Below are 18,652 nucleotides of genomic sequence, written 5' to 3'. Positions count from 1 at the left end.
ATTTGAGGCCAAACTGTACGTTGATATAAAATGTAAATATGGACTTTTTGGAGCAGGAAGTGAAAGCTGTCCGTCATCAGTTGTGTACTTTAAAGTATGAATCTGAGTTTTGCTACTAAAGTCCAAACACATGGATCTTCTATTAAACACAGAACTGCACCAAAGTACCAAGTCTGTTGTTTTTCTGCCACTTTCCTTCCAGAAACCACAAAAATCCTGGATCGATCTGAGTCTTGCATATTTTTATTCATGTCTTTGAATGCTTTGTAAGTGAGCTCGGTGGGGGGAAGTTTAACAGTTCACCACCTTCACATCAGTCGTGGCAAACGTCCATCACAGATGTAAAGACCATCAACATGTCCCAGAACACACCTCCACAAGATACGCAACATCCAGAAAATAAATAGATGCATTTCCATATACAAATATATTTTATGAAGCTTATTGTACAAGCATTTCCTTTTTTTGAACCTACAGCGTAACATTTACAAGATAAGACTGAACAGTGAAGTAGAGTAACTGCTGATATACTGTCCTGTATATACGTGTCTGTCTGTGATACCTGCACTGCAACTACAGACGCTCAGTAACGTCCAGACTTGGGTCGAGTCTCAAATGCAGCAAAAGCTTAAGCAACAACAACAACAACAACAGCTGGTCAGCAGGCGTCATGGCTGCCACGACCAGAGGAGGCCACTAAAATCTGTATTGGAAAAACAAGTGTCAGTACAAAATATATAAAGTTAAAGAATCTGCCTGTAGCTATTGACACAAAATAAATGTCTCTGAAATATCAAAATAGTGAATTATTAGAAATACACTGTAGGATAAGTTCCACCGACGCTCATCCCGAAAGAGAGAATGTACTTTGTTCTGTAGATTGTTTTGTACCATTAAAAAAAACATCAGCTGCTTGTTTTGACCTTAGCTTCACGGCAGACCGAGCTGAGAGCGGCCGTGAATCAGATCAGAAGGCACTTCTGCCTCAGAGGGACAGCAGAGTGTCATCGACATACGGGGAGCTATACACGAAAACAATGTACAAGTCTGAGAAGAAAAAAGGAAAGAGACGACGAAGCGCAGCCTGAGCTGATGCGTTCACTGACCAACCCGCCCCATCAGTTCCCCCATCAGTCAATATTTTACACCTTTTTCATTTTGTCTTTCAAAAAGGGGAATTTTAGAGAAAAGTCTTTGTCGTAGAAAATGTCGTCGTGTTTTCTTCACTTTTTAGTAGCAGAAATGAATTCTTATTATTCTGGTCTGTCAGCAATGAAGAAAATTGTGATATTTAAGGCTAAACTGACTCCAGACCAGCACGTTTAAAAACTCATTTCCAGCTTTCTGGGATTTTACTGATGTTTACTTTTCTTTTTTTTTACGTTGTAAATATGACGAATAGTTGTACACATCCCATAATAACCACATGTCCTGAACTTTAAGGAGAAATCTGGGCCCCTCCATCCTGGAGGCCTCCAGTTCTTTCTGACTTATCGGGTCCAGAAAGAGTTCCAAAATCCCCGACGAGGATCACGAGGCTTTTAAGGTCCTGCTGGTTTTTCCTCCTGGAATAAAAACATGGTGACGGCCGTCGTAGTTTCTCCTTTTGATATTTTTATCCCTTTATGCCGATGCCAAGTGTCTCCTGCTGAAGCTCCCCGTGTTGACTGCCGATGAATGAAAAGTAGCTTACTCTTCCGGATTTAATAATAAACACGGGACCGATGATCCGAACACAGATATGAAAGTCTTTCTACCGTCTACGTCACAATTCTGGCTTTGGAATCTAAATATATCTCTCTATAGCAGCCAAGCCAACAATTATACAATAAGTTCTCATATAGTGAATAACACAGTGATAGTACAGACATACATACAAACACAGAGTAACAAAAACCATGCAAGTGCGAGCGGAGGTGGCTTTGTGTTAACGACCAGACAATGTCAAGCTGCGAAGAAGAGAAAGATGACAATGACCCCCCCTGCTCTCTCTGAAGTATCACCTCAAACTCAGCTCTTCTTTCCTGAAAAGTGAGTTTTCCTTCAGTTTGTGTGTCTCTTTTGTGTGTTTGCGTGTGCCTTAACGGTGCGTTTGTGACTGATCGATGGATGTTTTGATTCCAGTTATCTTCCCCGAGGAAAAGCTCCTTCCCTTCAGCGGACCAGTTTCCTCTTCACCTGGAACAACAGGCAGCACTCTCCTCCAGTGCAAAAAAAGGGGAAGTTGTGTTCAATGGTTGCGCGTCGATGGAAGTGTGTAGACTGAAGAAAAACACGAGGAGAGAATGTCGTTTTGGCTTCGTGCGTGGACTGTTTTTCGTTCTTTCGGTGACAGAAGCAGGAGAAGAGGAGCTATCTGCAGGCGCAGGAGTCCACCGTCATGTTGGGGTAGACTTTCAGCACCACGTTCTTGTCCTCGTCGAAGAAAAGGATGCTGAGGGAGGACATCTTCTCGGGGACGCAGCACGGCTCGGGGATGCCCGGGACGACCCCCACCGCCCGGACGATGCTCTGGATGGTGGCGTGGTTCGACGGCTTCAGAGCCTGAAAGCAAACAGACAAAGAATCTTTAACGTGCAGCCTGTCTAATGACCACTGGGGCTCGGAAGTAGGGTTGTATTGAAGTCTATGGGAAAATGCCCCTCCTCCTCCTCAGTAAACGTTCTCCTGTTTATGGTCTCAGTCTCTAATTTAGAGTCATCAACACACCATGCGTTCATTTTTTTAATTTAGAGGGAGTCAGACCAGGACAAAAAAAAAAAAAAAAAATCTGCCAGTAAAAGAGCGTTGAAGAGCGCGAACAACTGTAACGTTAATAATCGTCAGCTGCAGGTTTCGCAGCGACAGAACGCCTTCTAACTTCTGACCTGACAAAGCAGACGTGACATCACAGGATCACAGGCCTTCAGGAGAGGTGGGGCCGGGGTGGGGGGGGGTCGTCTCAGGCCTTGGGCCTAACTTCTGGGACTAATTACGTCCAACTACAAAGGCCGGCGACTGCTTGGTAATGAATGAAGTGGATGGCCATGTTTAAAATACCTGTGATGTTATCTAGTCAGCGGGAGGCCGCGAGCTACAAGAGGAGCTGATGGCTAACATCGAGTCTCTTTTGGGGGGGGTCAGGTTATACTTCCTCTATCTGAAGAGAAAGCCTCAACAAGAGCAGGATTTACTGACGTTTTACTGAAGTCGCCCAGTAAAATGTTTTTTCTATGATGCATATCTTCAAAGACTTATTGATCTGGATTCCTCCAATTTACAGCAGGAGCTAAAAGCACTGAAGCAGATCGGTGATGATGTCAGCCCGGGGGGGGGGGGGGCAGCTGATGTAAATGATCATAACAGAGCAGTAACAGCAGCAGTAGATGCCCTGACAGGGGTCGGTTTATTTTCACAATGTGGACCATACTGCAAGAACAAAAACACTTTGGGTCAACAACTGCTGGCCTGCAATTTGTCTTTTTTGTTTTTTTGGCAGAAGCAGATCGGATCCAGGAAATCGGCCCGCTGAACGTGGAGCACCTGCAGGAATAAACAGCATGCAGTCTCACCTTGGGCATGGGGAACTGGCAGGACCCGGAGCAGTAGTAGGCGTCAAACGACTTTGGGGATATAATCCATTCGCTCCAGCCGATGTCGGCGAAGTCCACCTTCAGGTACCGCCGTGCGCAGTTCCTCGGCTCGTTCCACTGCTTCTTCCGCGCCTTCTTGATCGTCTGCTCGTCGAACTGCAGCAGGGGCATCTTGTGCCGCTGGTTCTTGCGAGTCTTTTTCCTCGGCCTGCGGGCCTGCTTGGTGTCGAAGGGCTCGTACGGACTGGTCTCGTCCCAGCCGGTCGTCTCGTAGGGATACTCGGGCCCCGGGAGCTCGTTGTTCTGCAGCGGGAGCAGGACGTTCACCGAGCGCGCACGTCTGGGCCGCGGCCGCTCCCCGTCGGTGTCGTTTCGCTCCGGCAGTCCCGGTCTGTGGAGGCTGTGCTGGACCTGGCCCTGGCCTCCCACTGGGCGGTGTCTCCGGAGGGTGGCCACCACGCTCTCCGGCTCTGAGATGGCGGAGTCGTTGGCGTAGACCAAGATGTAGGGCGAGCGGTCCGACAGCAGCTTCTTCCAGGGTCGGGGCCCCTGAGAGGCCACGTCGATGCCGATGAGCAGCTCGTCGTGGTGTTTGGCCTGGTTGACCACTCGGGTGATGTCCTTCCACTGCCAGGATATGAAGTCCCTGTAGAGGGTGGACACGTTGATCCGGAAGTGTCCCAGAGTCCTCATCTTGTTATCCACGGAGGCGAAGCTCCAGATGACCATGTGGATGTGGCTGTGCCGCCGGGGGCCCCGGGGGCCGCAGCTCCTGGACCCGGAGCAGGCCTGGGTGCCGTTCTGAAGGTCTCCAATGTAATAATGGAGGGTGGCTGACAGGACGTCTTCTGACTTGGTGAGGGAGGTCAGGTTGAACACCTGCAGCGGCTTCTTGTTTATCGTACCTGCACACAGAAGGAAGACGGTGAGAACACACTCAGCTGAGGTTCCAAAAGGACGAGCCACACTGTCTGGGTTTGTTTTAAATAATATTCCAACGCTTTAAGCAACGCCATCAGAAAGTCCCTTTGTGTTCATTGTATCTGAAACCAAATAAAACCAGAAGCTGAGCCAGCTGCCTGGACTCATTTGGACGCTGTGCAGCCAGCGGGCGACAGGAGGCGGTATAGTCCAACTCACTGGGCCCCAAAGACGGAGCAGGTCTGCTCTGATCCTGTCTGAGTCCATCAGAGCTCCTGACGGTCCAGTTCTGATCACTGGTCCTGCAGAAAACGCTTCTAAAGCAGCTGGACTCTCAGTGAGCTGCAGCTGTCTGGACCGTCTGACAGTAAATCTTAAAGCGTGAAAACAAACTATTGTGAGTTTAGGGGCAGGTTGATCACATCAACAGGTGGATCCCACTTTTACACGATGTCGATTTGCTTACTGTTTCATTTTATTTAATTCATTTATCATCATTATTATTTCGATCGAAGCTGGTTTCTCTTTGAAATCGTGAATGTGCCCATTTTGCGCACAAGCTCCATTAAAGACTCGTGATGTTGAATTCCAGCTGAGGAAGACACAAAAAAGAGCTGATCCCAGATCAGACTCACAGCTCGACCTCTCACACAATCACTCATGCATCTGTTCCTTTTCTGGACTAACACAACATGATGCGTAAAGGTCCGGACTCACCCCAGTGCGCCTTGAAGCTGCGGACCGTGTTCCCGTCCTTGAAGGGAAATCCGGCCCGGTTGTATTTGGCATAAAGCATCTGCATGTGTTCCGTCATTGTATCCTGTAAAAGCAGATCCCGCTCTTCCTTCTCGCTCTGCTGTTTATCCACCGACTCCGTAAAATCCTCCTTCCGCCTCTCGGCGCTTCTGTCCGTCTTCAGCATCGCGCCGTATCCAACACACAGATAACTCCATCCGTACAGCAGCACGACCACAAACCGGGAGAGGAGAGCCATGCTGGAGCCAAGGCGACACACACACATACACACACGCACTCACACACTCACACACACACACACACACACGAATAACAGCCGTGGAAAACTAGCGCGTTTCCAAAGGTGGAACAGACGGACCATCACCTGAGGAAGAGTCCATCACCTCAGGCTGAGGGAGCCTCTGCTGTGGAGGAGCTGCACTTATTTTAAACACACACACAGACACACACGCGCACACACACGCACACACACACACACGGTCCCGCAGCCGAACTGAACTGAAGGCTGAAGCAGAACTCGGAGCTGCTGTCGGGACCAGCCGTCTCAGCTTTCATTGAAGGTAAAGCATGTTGTGCTTGGTATTATAGGGCTTGTGGGACCAGCTGGGTATTCCTCTCTCTCTCTCTCTCTCTCTCTCTCTCTCTCTCTCTCTCTCTCTCTCACTCCCTCAAACACACACACACACACACACACAGAGTTTCCTGTTCAGGATACTTTTACGCACATTCAGCCTGGGGACAAATTATCTGCTGTTATCAGGAGCTGGAGGAGGCTGTTTGCTCAGTTGGTTTGAGACGGATTTTTAAAAATATTTTTATTAAAGGACATTCCACCGATTTACTGAAGTGGTTTCCACGTGTGAAGAGCCTGAGCTGCCCCTCGGAGCTGCATGTCCGCGCCGCTGAATGAGGCGGCTTATTGTCGGCATTAAAGGCTCTCTGCTCTATTTAGTTTAGTTCAATGAGTTAAGCACACACATCCTGTACCATCACGGTCCGATCCGGATGCTGTACTGCTCCCCCCCCAACCCAAAACAGCCCCATCCAGGCGGGGTTTAAACACCCCACCCTCCGCCCGGGCTGCTCTTTCAGGGGCGCCGGGGGGAAATGATTGGGGCACCCCCCCCCCCCCCAACCCCAAACTTGGACATCTGATGACAATAATATTAGCATGCCATGTCTTTCAGAGCAGAAGCCTTTACGTGATGTCAGCTGGGGGAGGGGCATCCCAGCAAATCAATCAATCAATGAGCTTTATTTCTCAGAGAAGAGACATGAAATGGAGGACAAGCTTCGGTCAGGCTGCAGGTTTGAAATCTGATCATTTTGGTTGGAACTGAGAGTTTTGTGTGTCTGTCTGAACACAAAAGTGTCTTTCTGCTGTCAGGTTAAAACACGGTTTTTTGTCAGAATCGGACTTAGCTGATCGTCATCATACTCAAAGTTCAACATTTCCATTCTTTCTCTGTAAATGTCTCCGTGTCTCTGTGTCGCATGGTTTCCGACACCAAACTCAACTCATTCAAACCTCAGATGTTACTGCTGACTTGGAGACTCCAAAGCGTCTGAATTCACCTCTTTGCCTCATGTTGTGTATATTAGCGGAGAGTCGGGCCTCAAACTAATAAAACCACGCTTGAGTTAAAACCCCAACAGCTTAAAAGGCCAGTAAAAGAAGCGAAGAGGGAGATATGAACTTCTGTTCTGACTGACCGGCTCTGACTTCTGATCACCTGAAAACCTGAAGAACAGCTGCAGATCAGGAACAGATAGCGAGTTAGGAAGGAGGACGATCTGCCTGCAGGTTAAAAATCTGAGCTTCCACAAAGCGGTCAAGGAGGAGATGACATTCCCAACACAATCCTGCTGTCAAACGTGAAAATCCCTCTAATCCCTGTCGGCCCAGTTTGTTTGGTTGAAACAAAAGCAAAGAGAAACTGTTTTTTTTTCCTCTTCCAGAGCACTTTTAGCATAAGCAGGTAAAAACAGACATTTGAAGACGTACAGCGACGGAAACACATTTGCACGACAACAGAAAAAGGGGAAAATGGATTAAGAAGGCTTCATGTTTTCAGTCACTCGTGTCCTATTTGATTTCAACAAACCTCACAACGCACATGTTTTTAAAAGAAAATAAGAAAAAAGAATTACAACCAAAAAATAGAAAGTGACTAACAAAGAAAAACCTGAAACCAGACCCCCATTCCTTCAACTCATTGTTTTCCAGAACCAGAACCCGGATCCCTGTGTCACTACACATATTGTTTCAATGAGGCCGACGGGGTCCAAACAGACAAACAGATGCAGCCGCTGAAAAGTGGCTGACTGAGAGGCTGAAACCAAGCTGCTGAGACTTCAGAGAATTTTCAAGGAATTTAAGAAGAAGAATTCGACCTTTGAGGAAGTTTGAATTTGTTTTTTGCTAAAATATTGGAAGCTTGTCGATTAAAAAAAAAGAAAAAATCCTGCAGCTTCGTGGCCAATGAGGCCTGCTGTTGTTGTTGTTGTTGGGTTTTTTTTGTAAAGCTGGTAATTAGTGAGCTGCTGACAGGTGGATGTTGTTATCTTTGTTGAGGTGAACTGTTTCCTCTTAAGGAAGCAGCGGAGTTAACAGGCTGCTGGCTCTATCTCCAGATTTACCGGACAGACTGGCGGCGCCTCCATGCACCGAATCACTGGGCCTCCAAACAACGTACCAACGTACGAGACTTACTTTAGTTTTAAGGTGACCCAGTACAGATTCTAACTCAAACTAAATCAGCATATTTCCCAAAACAAAGTCAAACTGTTCTTTTGAAGACTTATTTTCCAACTAACAGCTGTTGTGTTCTGTTCCTGTGTATCTGTAAATTCCAGGGTTTTAAATGAAGTGGCACTGCGTGTCAAAAGGTCACGGATGTATAAAAATGGAAGCTGAAGCCCTTTTTGTCTGCGGAAAAGTTCACTGATGAACAAATAACTGAGGCCCTGTGATTTTTTCGTTTCCAGACAGATGATGGTGCATGTGGCAGATTCCCACCGTGTGCTTCAATAACAAGAACTTAAAATTTAAATGCAAGAGCAAAACAGTCTTCTGTACTTCCTGAATCATTTCTAAAGAAGCCGTAGAGTTGTCTCCCATTAAAAAATGTCAGAGCGAATGACTAATATGTAAATGATAGAGCACTTTGATGTCTCATAACGTGTGCCTTGCATCTGGGAACATGCGGAATGCTTTAAGCCCATTACCCATTCTTCCAGTCCAACTGGAGCTACCGCAGCCTGGGGGAGGACATAAAAGCAACCCCCATCATCTTTCAAAGCTCTTGCGCCTTTAATTTGTTTAGACAAACAGCCCAAAACATGCCAGGCCAAACCATGGAAGGAGCCCGGGGTCCCCGAGCAGGTTCCTGCCCCTAACTAAAGACCGGCGCTCAGGGAATGTCAAACAAACTGAGCCAGGCTGGATGTTGGGCTTCAGTAAAAGTACAGGAATGGAAAAAAAAGTGGGAATCCTCTAAAATCTGATTTGTTTGCAGCGTGATATAAAATCTCTTCTTCGTATGTTGTCACACTATAGTCCACCCACCTCGTCCTCTGGGAATCCTCAGTTTAAAGCCTCTTTTTTTTACTGCAGCACCTCCACCCAGATGGCATGCATGATATGAGGGCAACAGTTTGTAAATGACGGTGCAACTACAACAAGTCGGTGAAATTAGAGACTTCCCGTGCTCTCCAATACGTCCCATATGTACCGACGTGTCGGCTGCAGCCTCTGAAGCTCAGACCGTCCTGACGTTTTGGTCGTAGATGACGACATGGACGTAGAGGTCCGACTGCAGGAATGTCCTCTTGGAGTCCTCACCAGGTCCGGCCTGGAAGCCAACACAGAGGCAGAGCAGGCAGAGCGGTTAGCAGGGTGTGTTTGTTTGGACAGCAACGTTAGCTATAGTGTACAAACCGCTGCATTCAGGCTAAATGCAAAGTGAATTTCCACTTTGCTTGATTGGTGTGAACCAGTTTTCTTTTCTTCTGTGTTTATTCATCAGTTTGAACTTGGACTGATCTCAAAACTTTACTAGAAATCGAGTCCTTTGCTTTTGAATCTTAATGAGAAAAATGTTTGCTCAAGCTAAAAATTTCAGGTCGTAGGGACGCATCGATTCACGGCGCCGCTTGTACCTTTTGTTGACTTTGCATTTACATCAGCACGTCCTCTAAAGTTTGCTGGAACATGTTACGATAACGTGGTGGTGTCTCCAAAGCAGTCACACTCCTGATACAGCAGAACGTTTCTCCGAGCTGCATGTCGTCCACCAATCAGCTCGCCTGATTGGCAGTCCAGTCCGAGTCTCTATGACCTGCATTTACCGAGAGGCGTGAATCCACCTCAGGCTGGATATTTTACTTTGAAAACATCTCGTCCTGATGCAGGTTTAAACTGTGAAAGCATGTTAGCAATTAAACCAAACCGCAGATATCCTTTATAATAACAGGTACGTTAAAGAGGGGGCGGGGCGGGGCGGGGGGGCAACAGTGTGTGTAAGTGTTCATTTTCCAAAAGATGTTTTTTTGTTGCTTTGAAAGTCCAAACTGTCACAGTCCCACCGCGAAGATGTGAAGCCACCGGCAGCTGGGAGCATTTATTTAAGGCCAAGTGTGTCAAAAGCTTCTAGTGGGAGTGATCCATAGCCAGCCATTACACCCAATTTACACTTTTACCTCAAGCGCACTTGTGGGTGTCCTAATAAGTGAGGCGGTCTTCCTTTTCCAGTTCAAAAGAGCATCAATAAAAATAGAGCCACAGAAAAAGATGACTTCATCGACACATTAAGGGGAAAATGGGAATCACTGGCTGAACTAAATGATAAGCGTCTAATTTTACAGAAACCAAAATGTCATTAACACCGAGGAGCTTCCTCCGTTCTTCAGACATCAGAGCTCAGATTGAATCAGGCCATAACTGAAATATGAAGAAGAAAAAATGGTGGGTTAAAGTTCTGCTCTGCTCCGTGCCGAGCCAACGTGGGCTGAGCCGAGCTGAGCTGGGATCTGGGATCTGGGATCTGGGCACCGGGGGCGGTTTGCTGTGTCTGGCTTCCTGAGCCTTCTCTTGTGTTTTTAATAGACAGCCTGGTCGGGGCGGTGCTCGACCGCAGCAAGAACACTGTGCTGCCATTTTGGCGATTGGCCTCAAAAACGCAGTCCCCACAGCTCAGCTCCGTCGGCAATTTCAAAATAGTTCAGCCCCGCCAGCTACTTCCCCCAACCCCCCCAGCAAAGAGGGAAACTGGAGAGAAAAAAAACACCGTCTGTCAGTCGTTACTCTTCCAGGGCCCCCGTCAGACGGCGAGCGTGGAGGAAGCACCTGTCTCGACCCCTTGATCCTCAATTCTTCGTGCAGGTGGAAAGCAAATATGTTTCCCTCCCTGTTTCCCTGTAAAGTGCTTTTTCTCCCACACCTTCTGAAAGTGGTGGCGTCAATTAAAAACTGCCTGATTCATAAAGAAAGTGTCCAACATGTTCGTGTTTGATGGTTGAATGCACCTGAAGGTCTGATGTCCAACGGAACAAAAACCAACCGGATGTTGTGGGTTTACGGCGAGTTAGTCAACGGGGCAACAAGCACGAGGAAATTAGTCTTTAAAGTTGTTCCTGATGCAGAAAAAAGGATTTTTTTTGGGACCTGTAGTCTCTTAGCTTTCCGGGGAACATTTTTATTGCCGTGCAACAGGTGAACTGATCTAATTAGCTGGACCATTTGTCTCCCCGAGGCTTCAAAACAAAACAAAACAACAGTCAGGAACACTCAGTCTCAAACCTACCGAGGGGTCCACGTTCAGGAGCTTTTTGTCCCTCTTGTTTTTGAAGAGAAGGCCGTTGGGGTCGTCGTAAATCACCTGGAAGTTGGGGCTGGAGTTGGACGTGGACACCTGCGTCTTCCAGTTGTAATAGCTGTGTAAAAGAAAGGAAAAGGAAGAAGGTCTCAGTCAGGACTTTGACGGATGAGCAGGAATCACTCAGACGGATGACACTTAGCTGACTTTAAGACTGCTGGAAGCGTTGTTGTTTTTATGTTGAAAGCCATGTGGTTTATTTTTGTTTTTTCGGGGCCCACGCAGACGTTGCATAAGACACAAGGACGCAGCCCGTAGAATTCAGGCGGGGTGGAGGAGAGCTGCAGCGTGGTTTTATTCTATTTATTTATTTTTTTGTTGTCAAATAAAAACGGTTGAAAATAGGTCAGCCTTGGACGAGAAACCAAGAAAACCAAATCTGTATTGTTGCTTACTCGGCCCCGCCCCGGGCGCTGCGATGCACCTGGTGTCTTCAGCTCGTCCTCGTGCTTCGTGGACGATGACGCAGACAGCCAACTTCCAGAAGTTTGTGGCTGACATGTTCTGAGCGCTCGGCAAGTCAAAACAGCGAACGTTCGCTGCCCTTCGTTTGAGATTCAAAAGCATTGCGAGTTTTGTTTTAGGTTGGACTGCGATTGCCTCATCGCATCACTGCAACACAACGCGGAATGAAAAGACGGGTGTGACTCTGATTTGCAGTCATTAACTGAAATGTTTCATGTTTAGTCAAGGCGACTGAACTCTGCAAGGCACACACACTTTCTTGGATTTCAAATTGAACTCGATGACACTTGAACTTCAGCTCCAACATAAAACTCTGGATGAGTGCTGGGTACAACCTGGGCCGCATCGTTGGGCCTGGTATAATAATATATCAATGTAAAAGAAAACTGGAATTACTGCCTTACGCTTCTTCTACTCAGATTGGTTTCACATTACAACCCGTCCGGCCCAGAATCATCCAAAATATGAGCCATTCATCTGAATTCTGCTGTGTGAAGATGTGAAAAGTCTTTTGTGAGGTCACACTGACTTTGACCTTTCACTGGCAAAATCAAATCAGTCCATCGTTGAGTCCCGACAGACATTTGGACCAAATGTGAAGCAATCTTCTTCAGGAGTTTCCAAGATGAACATGTTTTGACCTCGTCCGTTCAATTTAAACCACAAAAGAACATTTGTGCCAAATTTGAAGAGATCCAGCGGAGGTGTTACCGGTGCTGGATGTTACCTGAGCGTGTGGATCATTTTCCCGGATAATGCCACACGGCAGGAAGCGTTGGACCAACACGTGAGCGCCACATTGAGGTCACGACTCAGCATGTTTCACGGAGGGAATAAAACTTCACGGATTACAGAGCCGGCGGTGCCGTATCGATACTCAGCAGCGGTTTAAATAAAAGACCTTTGCTTTGCAGAAGAGAGAGGAAAACAACCTGCAGAGCTGTGAGAGAGAGAGACGGAGGGAGAAGGTACAAGTCTGTTTCCAATTTGATCCTGAGGGCGCTGCGTTGGAGTTCGCCAAGCCCGGCATTAAAGTAAAGCTGTGGGTAATAAGCAATTGAAACCAAAGAAAGGGTTGAATTCCAAAATAAATGGCCGATTAATTTACAGCATCCGATTGGAACCTGCTCTGCTTTTAGGTTTTCTGTTATTTTTGACACAGCAGAGCTAAAGTGTGCAGCTCTGTGACAGTCGAAGGGACGTCTGACGGTGGGAGTCGTTTTCATCACGCTTTCATAGTGACACAACCGAATACTGATTCCTTCAGCAATATTACAAAATGCAAACTGCTCACTGAACCGAAACAAAAATAAAAGATCCGTATCGATGTGGCATTTTCCATCGCTAAACTTGGCAGATCGTCTTTTCGCATTGACGTGAATCACAATGGGGTTGATTGGGAATTGAAAACATCTCGTTATGGCGGTGCTGAATGGTGCTTTGTTCCCATGTTGAGGTTGGAGTCGGCACAACCTTTTAGCATGGAGGGGCCGGGCGTGGAAATGAGAAAACCAAAGACACAAGTCTCAAAAATTGGTTTAACATTGTTTAAAAAAAAAAGGAAAATCAAGATGAAATAAGGCCAGATTTAGTTTTAGCCCTCCGTCTGTTTTTAATTCATCGGATTCATTTGAAACATCTTTACATACCAACCCACTTCTTCTTCTTCTGTACAAGTTTTTATTTTTAATTTCTTGCTAAGGAATGTGATATATATTATAATACCTTGTTTGGAAAGTGTTATACGAATACATTCATATTATTATTACATCATGATCTTTTGTTTTGGAATTCAAAAGTTCTATATTTTATTTTGAAGTGTTGGAATCCATAAGAGGAAATATTTGTGGATTTCGACATCGAGCCCCTCTTCTGATTGCTGTTTTCTCAGTGATCTAATTAAATATGCAGCAGGTTTTGTTTGGACGGTTGGTCCAGGGGGGCGGGGCTTGGAGGCCTGGCTGACAGCTGTCCCTGCTTTGTTGTGACATCACAAAGCTCAGGAAGTCCTGATGGCTGATTTTAAGGCCCAGATTCTGAATCTGGGCTGTGAGCTTTTCTCTGTGGACTGAGGCCTTTGATGACTTTCACTGGATTACTATAGAAGCAGGACCTGACTTCGAATCAGAGACCACATGGAGGTCGACCGTATTAAAATGTGGGGCCATGTTTTTATTTTTCTTGGCCCCTTCATTAGTGGGTGAGTGCAGAGAGGCAACAATGAAACAGCAACCAACTTCTGGAGCCGTCCTGCTCGGGCTGGAGTTCGATATGAAGCCACACGTCGCACACTGAGGCAGTAAAAGTCACTTTAGCTGTTTGTGGCCCGGGAACAAAGCTGGACCTCGGGGAGGAAGCTCGGTGTAAATTTGGGAAGAAGTGCGTTGTGATTGTGTGTGTGTGTGGTGGCGGGGGGGGGGCTGGGCTGCTGGATCAGAAGTGAAGTAGAGATGAAAACACAGTGGAGTGGAGCCAGCGGGCTGCAGGTTGGAAGCTTCATCGGGGAAGATTTAAAGGATTAATGACCCAAACAGAGTAAAAATACACCTCAGAACTTCTGTTTGGATTTCTGAGGCCTCTGCAGCCTCTTCGGCTGCTGGGCTGCTGTTTCTGAGCTGATCTCCGGTGGCACATAAAACCTGTTTGCAAATGCCCGTTTGCATTCAGGCTGGAAAAATATTTTCTGACTGCAACACATTAGGCATGCTCACTACAAATTACAAGCAAACGTATATTCAAGCAACATAAAAACTGACCCAAAACCAACAGACCCCTGCCATGCAGCTTTGGGGAAGGTAAATGCTTATTTCTTTGCAGATTGGAATATGAAGAGACCTCTGTGAGACCTCACAGAGACTTCACTGCCCGCTCAGGTCATATTCCTAAAGGAGGAGAGAAGATAAATCCCTCCGTCAAACATGATGATGATTATCGAATTCTCTGCACCGACACCTCACAGAGTGTGATTTTATCTTCACGCACTTCATCTCCTCAGCAGGATTTTGGAGGTGGATGTTTGCAGCAGCAGTAACATCATCATGGCCTCGTTGCTGTAGGTGTGAAATATGTGCGTCGAGCGTGGACTGAATCTGAGCAGTCGGACAAACCGCGACTAGATTTTACATTAATAAAAGAAATTTCACGAACACATTTCAACAGTAGGCTAAAACGACGTGTACTCAAAGCTTTTCCAAAACATTCAGTTAATATCAAACCATTCCCAGACCTGGAAAAGAGTTTTTCTGATGGAATTTCATGACTGTGGGAACCTGCAGTTAGGCAGCACACATTGTAGATTTTATCTGATGCATCTTGCTTTTGCCTTCATTTGTTTTATACTTTTGGCATTTCGTAACTCGCATCTGTGAAAAGTGAAAACGTTGCACGATATATATAAATATTTTTATATACTACTTTAAAATAAAATGACTTTGAGAAGATGTGACACTGGAAGGAATCTGATGTCTCAGATATCGGCCAACCATCTCCTGCCAGCTGTTGGAGTAACGCTCCTGTCCAGGAAACACATTCGCTGGACGCCTCTGAGCAGCACACACTGTGTGGGGAAATACACTGATGCATAAAATTATAAGGTATGATAGGACAAGAGGTCTGGATTCTCTGTGAGTGAGCAGGTTGAGAATAGACTGCTGCAATGCCCCAATTATGAAATACAAATTGAGGCTTTTTCCCTTAAAATTATATTGTCTGAGACCTGCCTGCAGACATGTTGCATACTTCTTCTCTTTGTAAATCAGACCTGACAGTGTTTCAGTCACTATTTATACCGAGATGCCATGCAACAATTAACATTTTTTGGGTGAACCACTTTTATTCCACGGTGAACCGCTTACTTCTGCTAGAGGAATGGGACAGATGTGAGATATTTTAACAGCGAACACGAAAAAGACTGATGAAAAAAAAAAAAAAAAAATCTTTTTGATGCAATGCCGAGAATTTCGTTCAATCGTTCCTTGGATGTGTTTATTGGCTCCACCTCCCTCGTTGTCCCTTATGAGCCGTCACTGGGGCGACCGACTGCACGCTCGGTGTACATTCGGTCACAAAGAAAGCTCCTGCAGCTGGATGGCACCACACCCAGACACATGGACCAGTAAAAAAAAAAAAAAGTGTGAGAACCTGGATTTGGTGGAAACAATGACGGTGCTCCCAGCGCCGGGTCCTGGTTTCCCTATGCATTTACCACGGCTATTTGACACGTGCACTGTGTCCTTTCACTTTCCACAGTTGCCGTGCTCGGCTCTATTGTTATCTCCAGGCGGTCATTTTCCAGGGTAATGTCAACAGTCTCATTATAAGGCTCAGGGGAGCCGGACTCTCCGCGCCGGACCATATATATCATAAAAGAGTAAATACGAGGAGTCAAAGTCCGGTAACTGTTTCTGAACTTAATGTTTCCAGGATAAATCATAAAAAGGGCCTCCTCGGCGCTGAGAGGCAGAGTGTGATGGGTTGGATTTACTTTTAAGCCTTGTGGGGGTGTCAGGGGGCCAACTCGCAGATGGATGACAACTTCGTTAACGAACACATATCCAACCTACACACACCTTTAATTTGTTTTCCAGTTCGTTCCAGTTTCATCCGGGAATATCCAGATAATAAGACCCAAATTTATCTGAACTGATATTTCTGCTTAAAAAAAAGCTGCTGTAAAAGAAATGAGGGAAATCAGATTAAATTACATATTTGAAAACTACTGAGTGAATATCAGATTAGAAATAATCAAGAGTACAAAAATCTGATGGGAAATCAGACTGAAACAACAAAACACCAGGAGAAAAATGCTTCTTGTCCAGTTTTTTCCTCCCTTTTGTTTCCAGAAGATGTTGGAAACGTTTTCTGAGCTGCAGAGCTGAAAAAACGTGCAGATTAACTCATGAAAACGTGTCAGAACTGTCTAAATGGGAATCAGGCAGAAGTACCAAACATTCTCCTGCTCCAACCTCTTAAACCATTTCAAACCAAATAACTCCAGTAAAGACCAACAGGGCTTGGAGGCGTCGCTGCTTTGTTGTGACATCACAAAGTTTCAAGAAGCCAGACCTAATTTGGAATCAAAGACCATGTGCACCTTTAAAATATACAGACTGTTAAGCTAAATAATGTACACTGATTTATATCCAGGTATATGTGGGGGGTTGTTTCGTTTCTAGGTTATTAATATAAAAAAAAGACGAGCTACTTTTTGAACATATGACGACATTATGTCATAATTTAGCAAATGTCATGATGTAGCACTTCAACTGGGTATCACCTTTATCTCATATTGTACTATATGATATTATCACATCTTTCAGTTCAGCTGGAGCTCAGGAGGTGAAGAGCAGCTTCCCTGAGAGAGGTCAGGGGTCAAGCTCAGGCCACCAGCCCAGGATCTTCACGCATGTTCAAAGAAACGACAGTTTACTGGTCTGCCTAGTTGACACGCTGACGATGAGGATCGTACAGTCTGCCGCCTTAAATGTGACACATCCCGCCACCATCTCAGATGTTCGACGTTAAGTTTGTGGATGAGAACAGCCAATCAGAGTCGCTAGCAGCTCCTGGAGGTAGCGCTAATGGAGCACTGAGTTAATCTACCAAACTCAGTCCAAACTGTATCAGCGCTAAGAACAAAGAGTCCAACTGGATTTAACCCCCGAGGATCCGGCTGATAAAAGTAAATGTGCACCAGATCAGCAGCACGCATGACAAACATTTATATCCCCGCCGGCCGCCATTAAAGCTCGGACACAACGCGCCAGGCAAGGCCGCCAAATCACCTTCGGAGCTGGAACAGCTTCTCTTTTGTATTAAAAGTTAATAAAATAGGACAGCAGTGCAAATATTTTCACAGCAGAGAACGAAGCCAGACACACAGGTGCGTTGCAGAGGCCGAGCGTGGAGGCAATATGGTTTTGGCTTCGGAGGAGACATGCGCCGTACTTCGGCCGAGCTAATCCTTCAAGTTCAATGATTCAACCGTTGCCAAATGCACACAGGGATAGAGCGAGCGTGCCGGAGAAAGCTGTGCACGATCCAGTTGCACACAAAATAGAAAGGTTAATGGAATAATCAAAGCCTGGTGTTGCTTCTTCAAAATAAAAAATAAAGAAAAATTGTGTATTCATTCGGTGCAGTTAAAAAACTATAAAATCTACTTTTTTAAAAGTTTGTACAGAGGAAGAGGTTTACAGCTTTTATGCCACTGCGTAAAGAGGAAGAGAATCCAGGGCCAACATACATGCGAGATGTTGCCTGGGCCTCTTAAAAATCTTTACTAAACATCAGGAATGGAAAAGGGAGATACAAAGAGGAAGGAGGGGAGAAGCCAGAGCGCATAAACAGATGGTCACTTTGCTGGAGAACATTAAATAGACATCAGAGATGCTGTAGGCACATCTGGAGTGGCAGGAAGTTGGGTACACGGAGCTGCAGATCTGTGGGATAATTAGATGAGGGTCAGGACTTTAGTGTGTGTGCATTTATGTGTGTCGACATCGGAAGCTCGCAGTAAAAAATAATGGAGACAGAAATGTAGTGATTTTGCCTTTAAACTCAGATGATGTGGTTTTTTTTTCCCTCACCACATTTGTAGTGTAAAATCTGATTTGGGTTTATATATTAAGGCTTTTCTGGTCTTTGGTAACTTTGTGTTTTCTTATTATAAAAAATAATCTTTAATAAAGTCTCCACATCTTCATAATCAGCTCAACTTTACTTAATTATATCTGTGACTCAGTTCACTGTAACAGCAGAGCATAAAAACAAAAACCACACTCTGAATGTTTCCTTCTCTTCCAAAGGAAACTTCCTCTCATGTGTTTGGGTCGTTTCTATCTTTAGAAACTCTATCCCTGATTAGGAGGTCTGCTCTTTAATGATGAAAAATCAGCTCTAAATATCTGACTGTCTTTATTCTGTCAACACAATAAACTCACAAACATACAGGACTGATCCAGAGACTCTGATTGGCTGTGACATCACCCACCGGAGCCAATAGGAGTGTCCGATGTAGAGACGTGACTCTAGATGTCACTGTCAAAGATGGAGGATGAGAAT

General features: G+C 45.7%; 2 protein-coding genes across 3 annotated transcripts in view; both read right to left on the bottom strand.

Moving 5' to 3' along the window:
* Window positions 1–225: 225 nt before the first annotated feature.
* On the bottom strand, window positions 226–5,822 carry bmp3 (bone morphogenetic protein 3). Its single transcript, XM_029510582.1, has 3 exons — window positions 5,211–5,822; window positions 3,552–4,477; window positions 226–2,544 (listed from the first exon to the last, which is right to left on the bottom strand). The coding sequence occupies exons 1-3, from the start codon at window positions 5,512–5,514 to the stop codon at window positions 2,353–2,355; spliced, it is 1,422 nt and encodes a 473-aa protein (XP_029366442.1). The 5' UTR covers window positions 5,515–5,822; the 3' UTR covers window positions 226–2,352.
* A 3,137-nt stretch (window positions 5,823–8,959) lies between these two features.
* Window positions 8,960–18,652, bottom strand: part of cfap299 (cilia and flagella associated protein 299) — a 63,806-nt gene continuing 54,113 nt past the window's right edge. For both annotated transcript variants that reach the window (XM_029511456.1, XM_029511455.1), the window contains 2 exons: window positions 11,054–11,183; window positions 8,960–9,103 (listed from right to left, as the gene is read on the bottom strand). In XM_029511456.1, coding sequence (XP_029367316.1) covers window positions 9,011–9,103; window positions 11,054–11,183 — 223 coding nt within the window. In that variant the 3' untranslated portion in view covers window positions 8,960–9,010. The remainder of the gene's footprint in view (window positions 9,104–11,053; window positions 11,184–18,652) is intronic.

The sequence above is a fragment of the Echeneis naucrates genome, chromosome 9, assembly GCF_900963305.1.
Source record: "Echeneis naucrates chromosome 9, fEcheNa1.1, whole genome shotgun sequence".
Taxonomy (NCBI): Eukaryota; Metazoa; Chordata; class Actinopteri; order Carangiformes; family Echeneidae; genus Echeneis; species Echeneis naucrates.
Note: the sequence above shows the minus strand (reverse complement) of the source record. Positions and strands in the feature narration are given on the sequence as shown.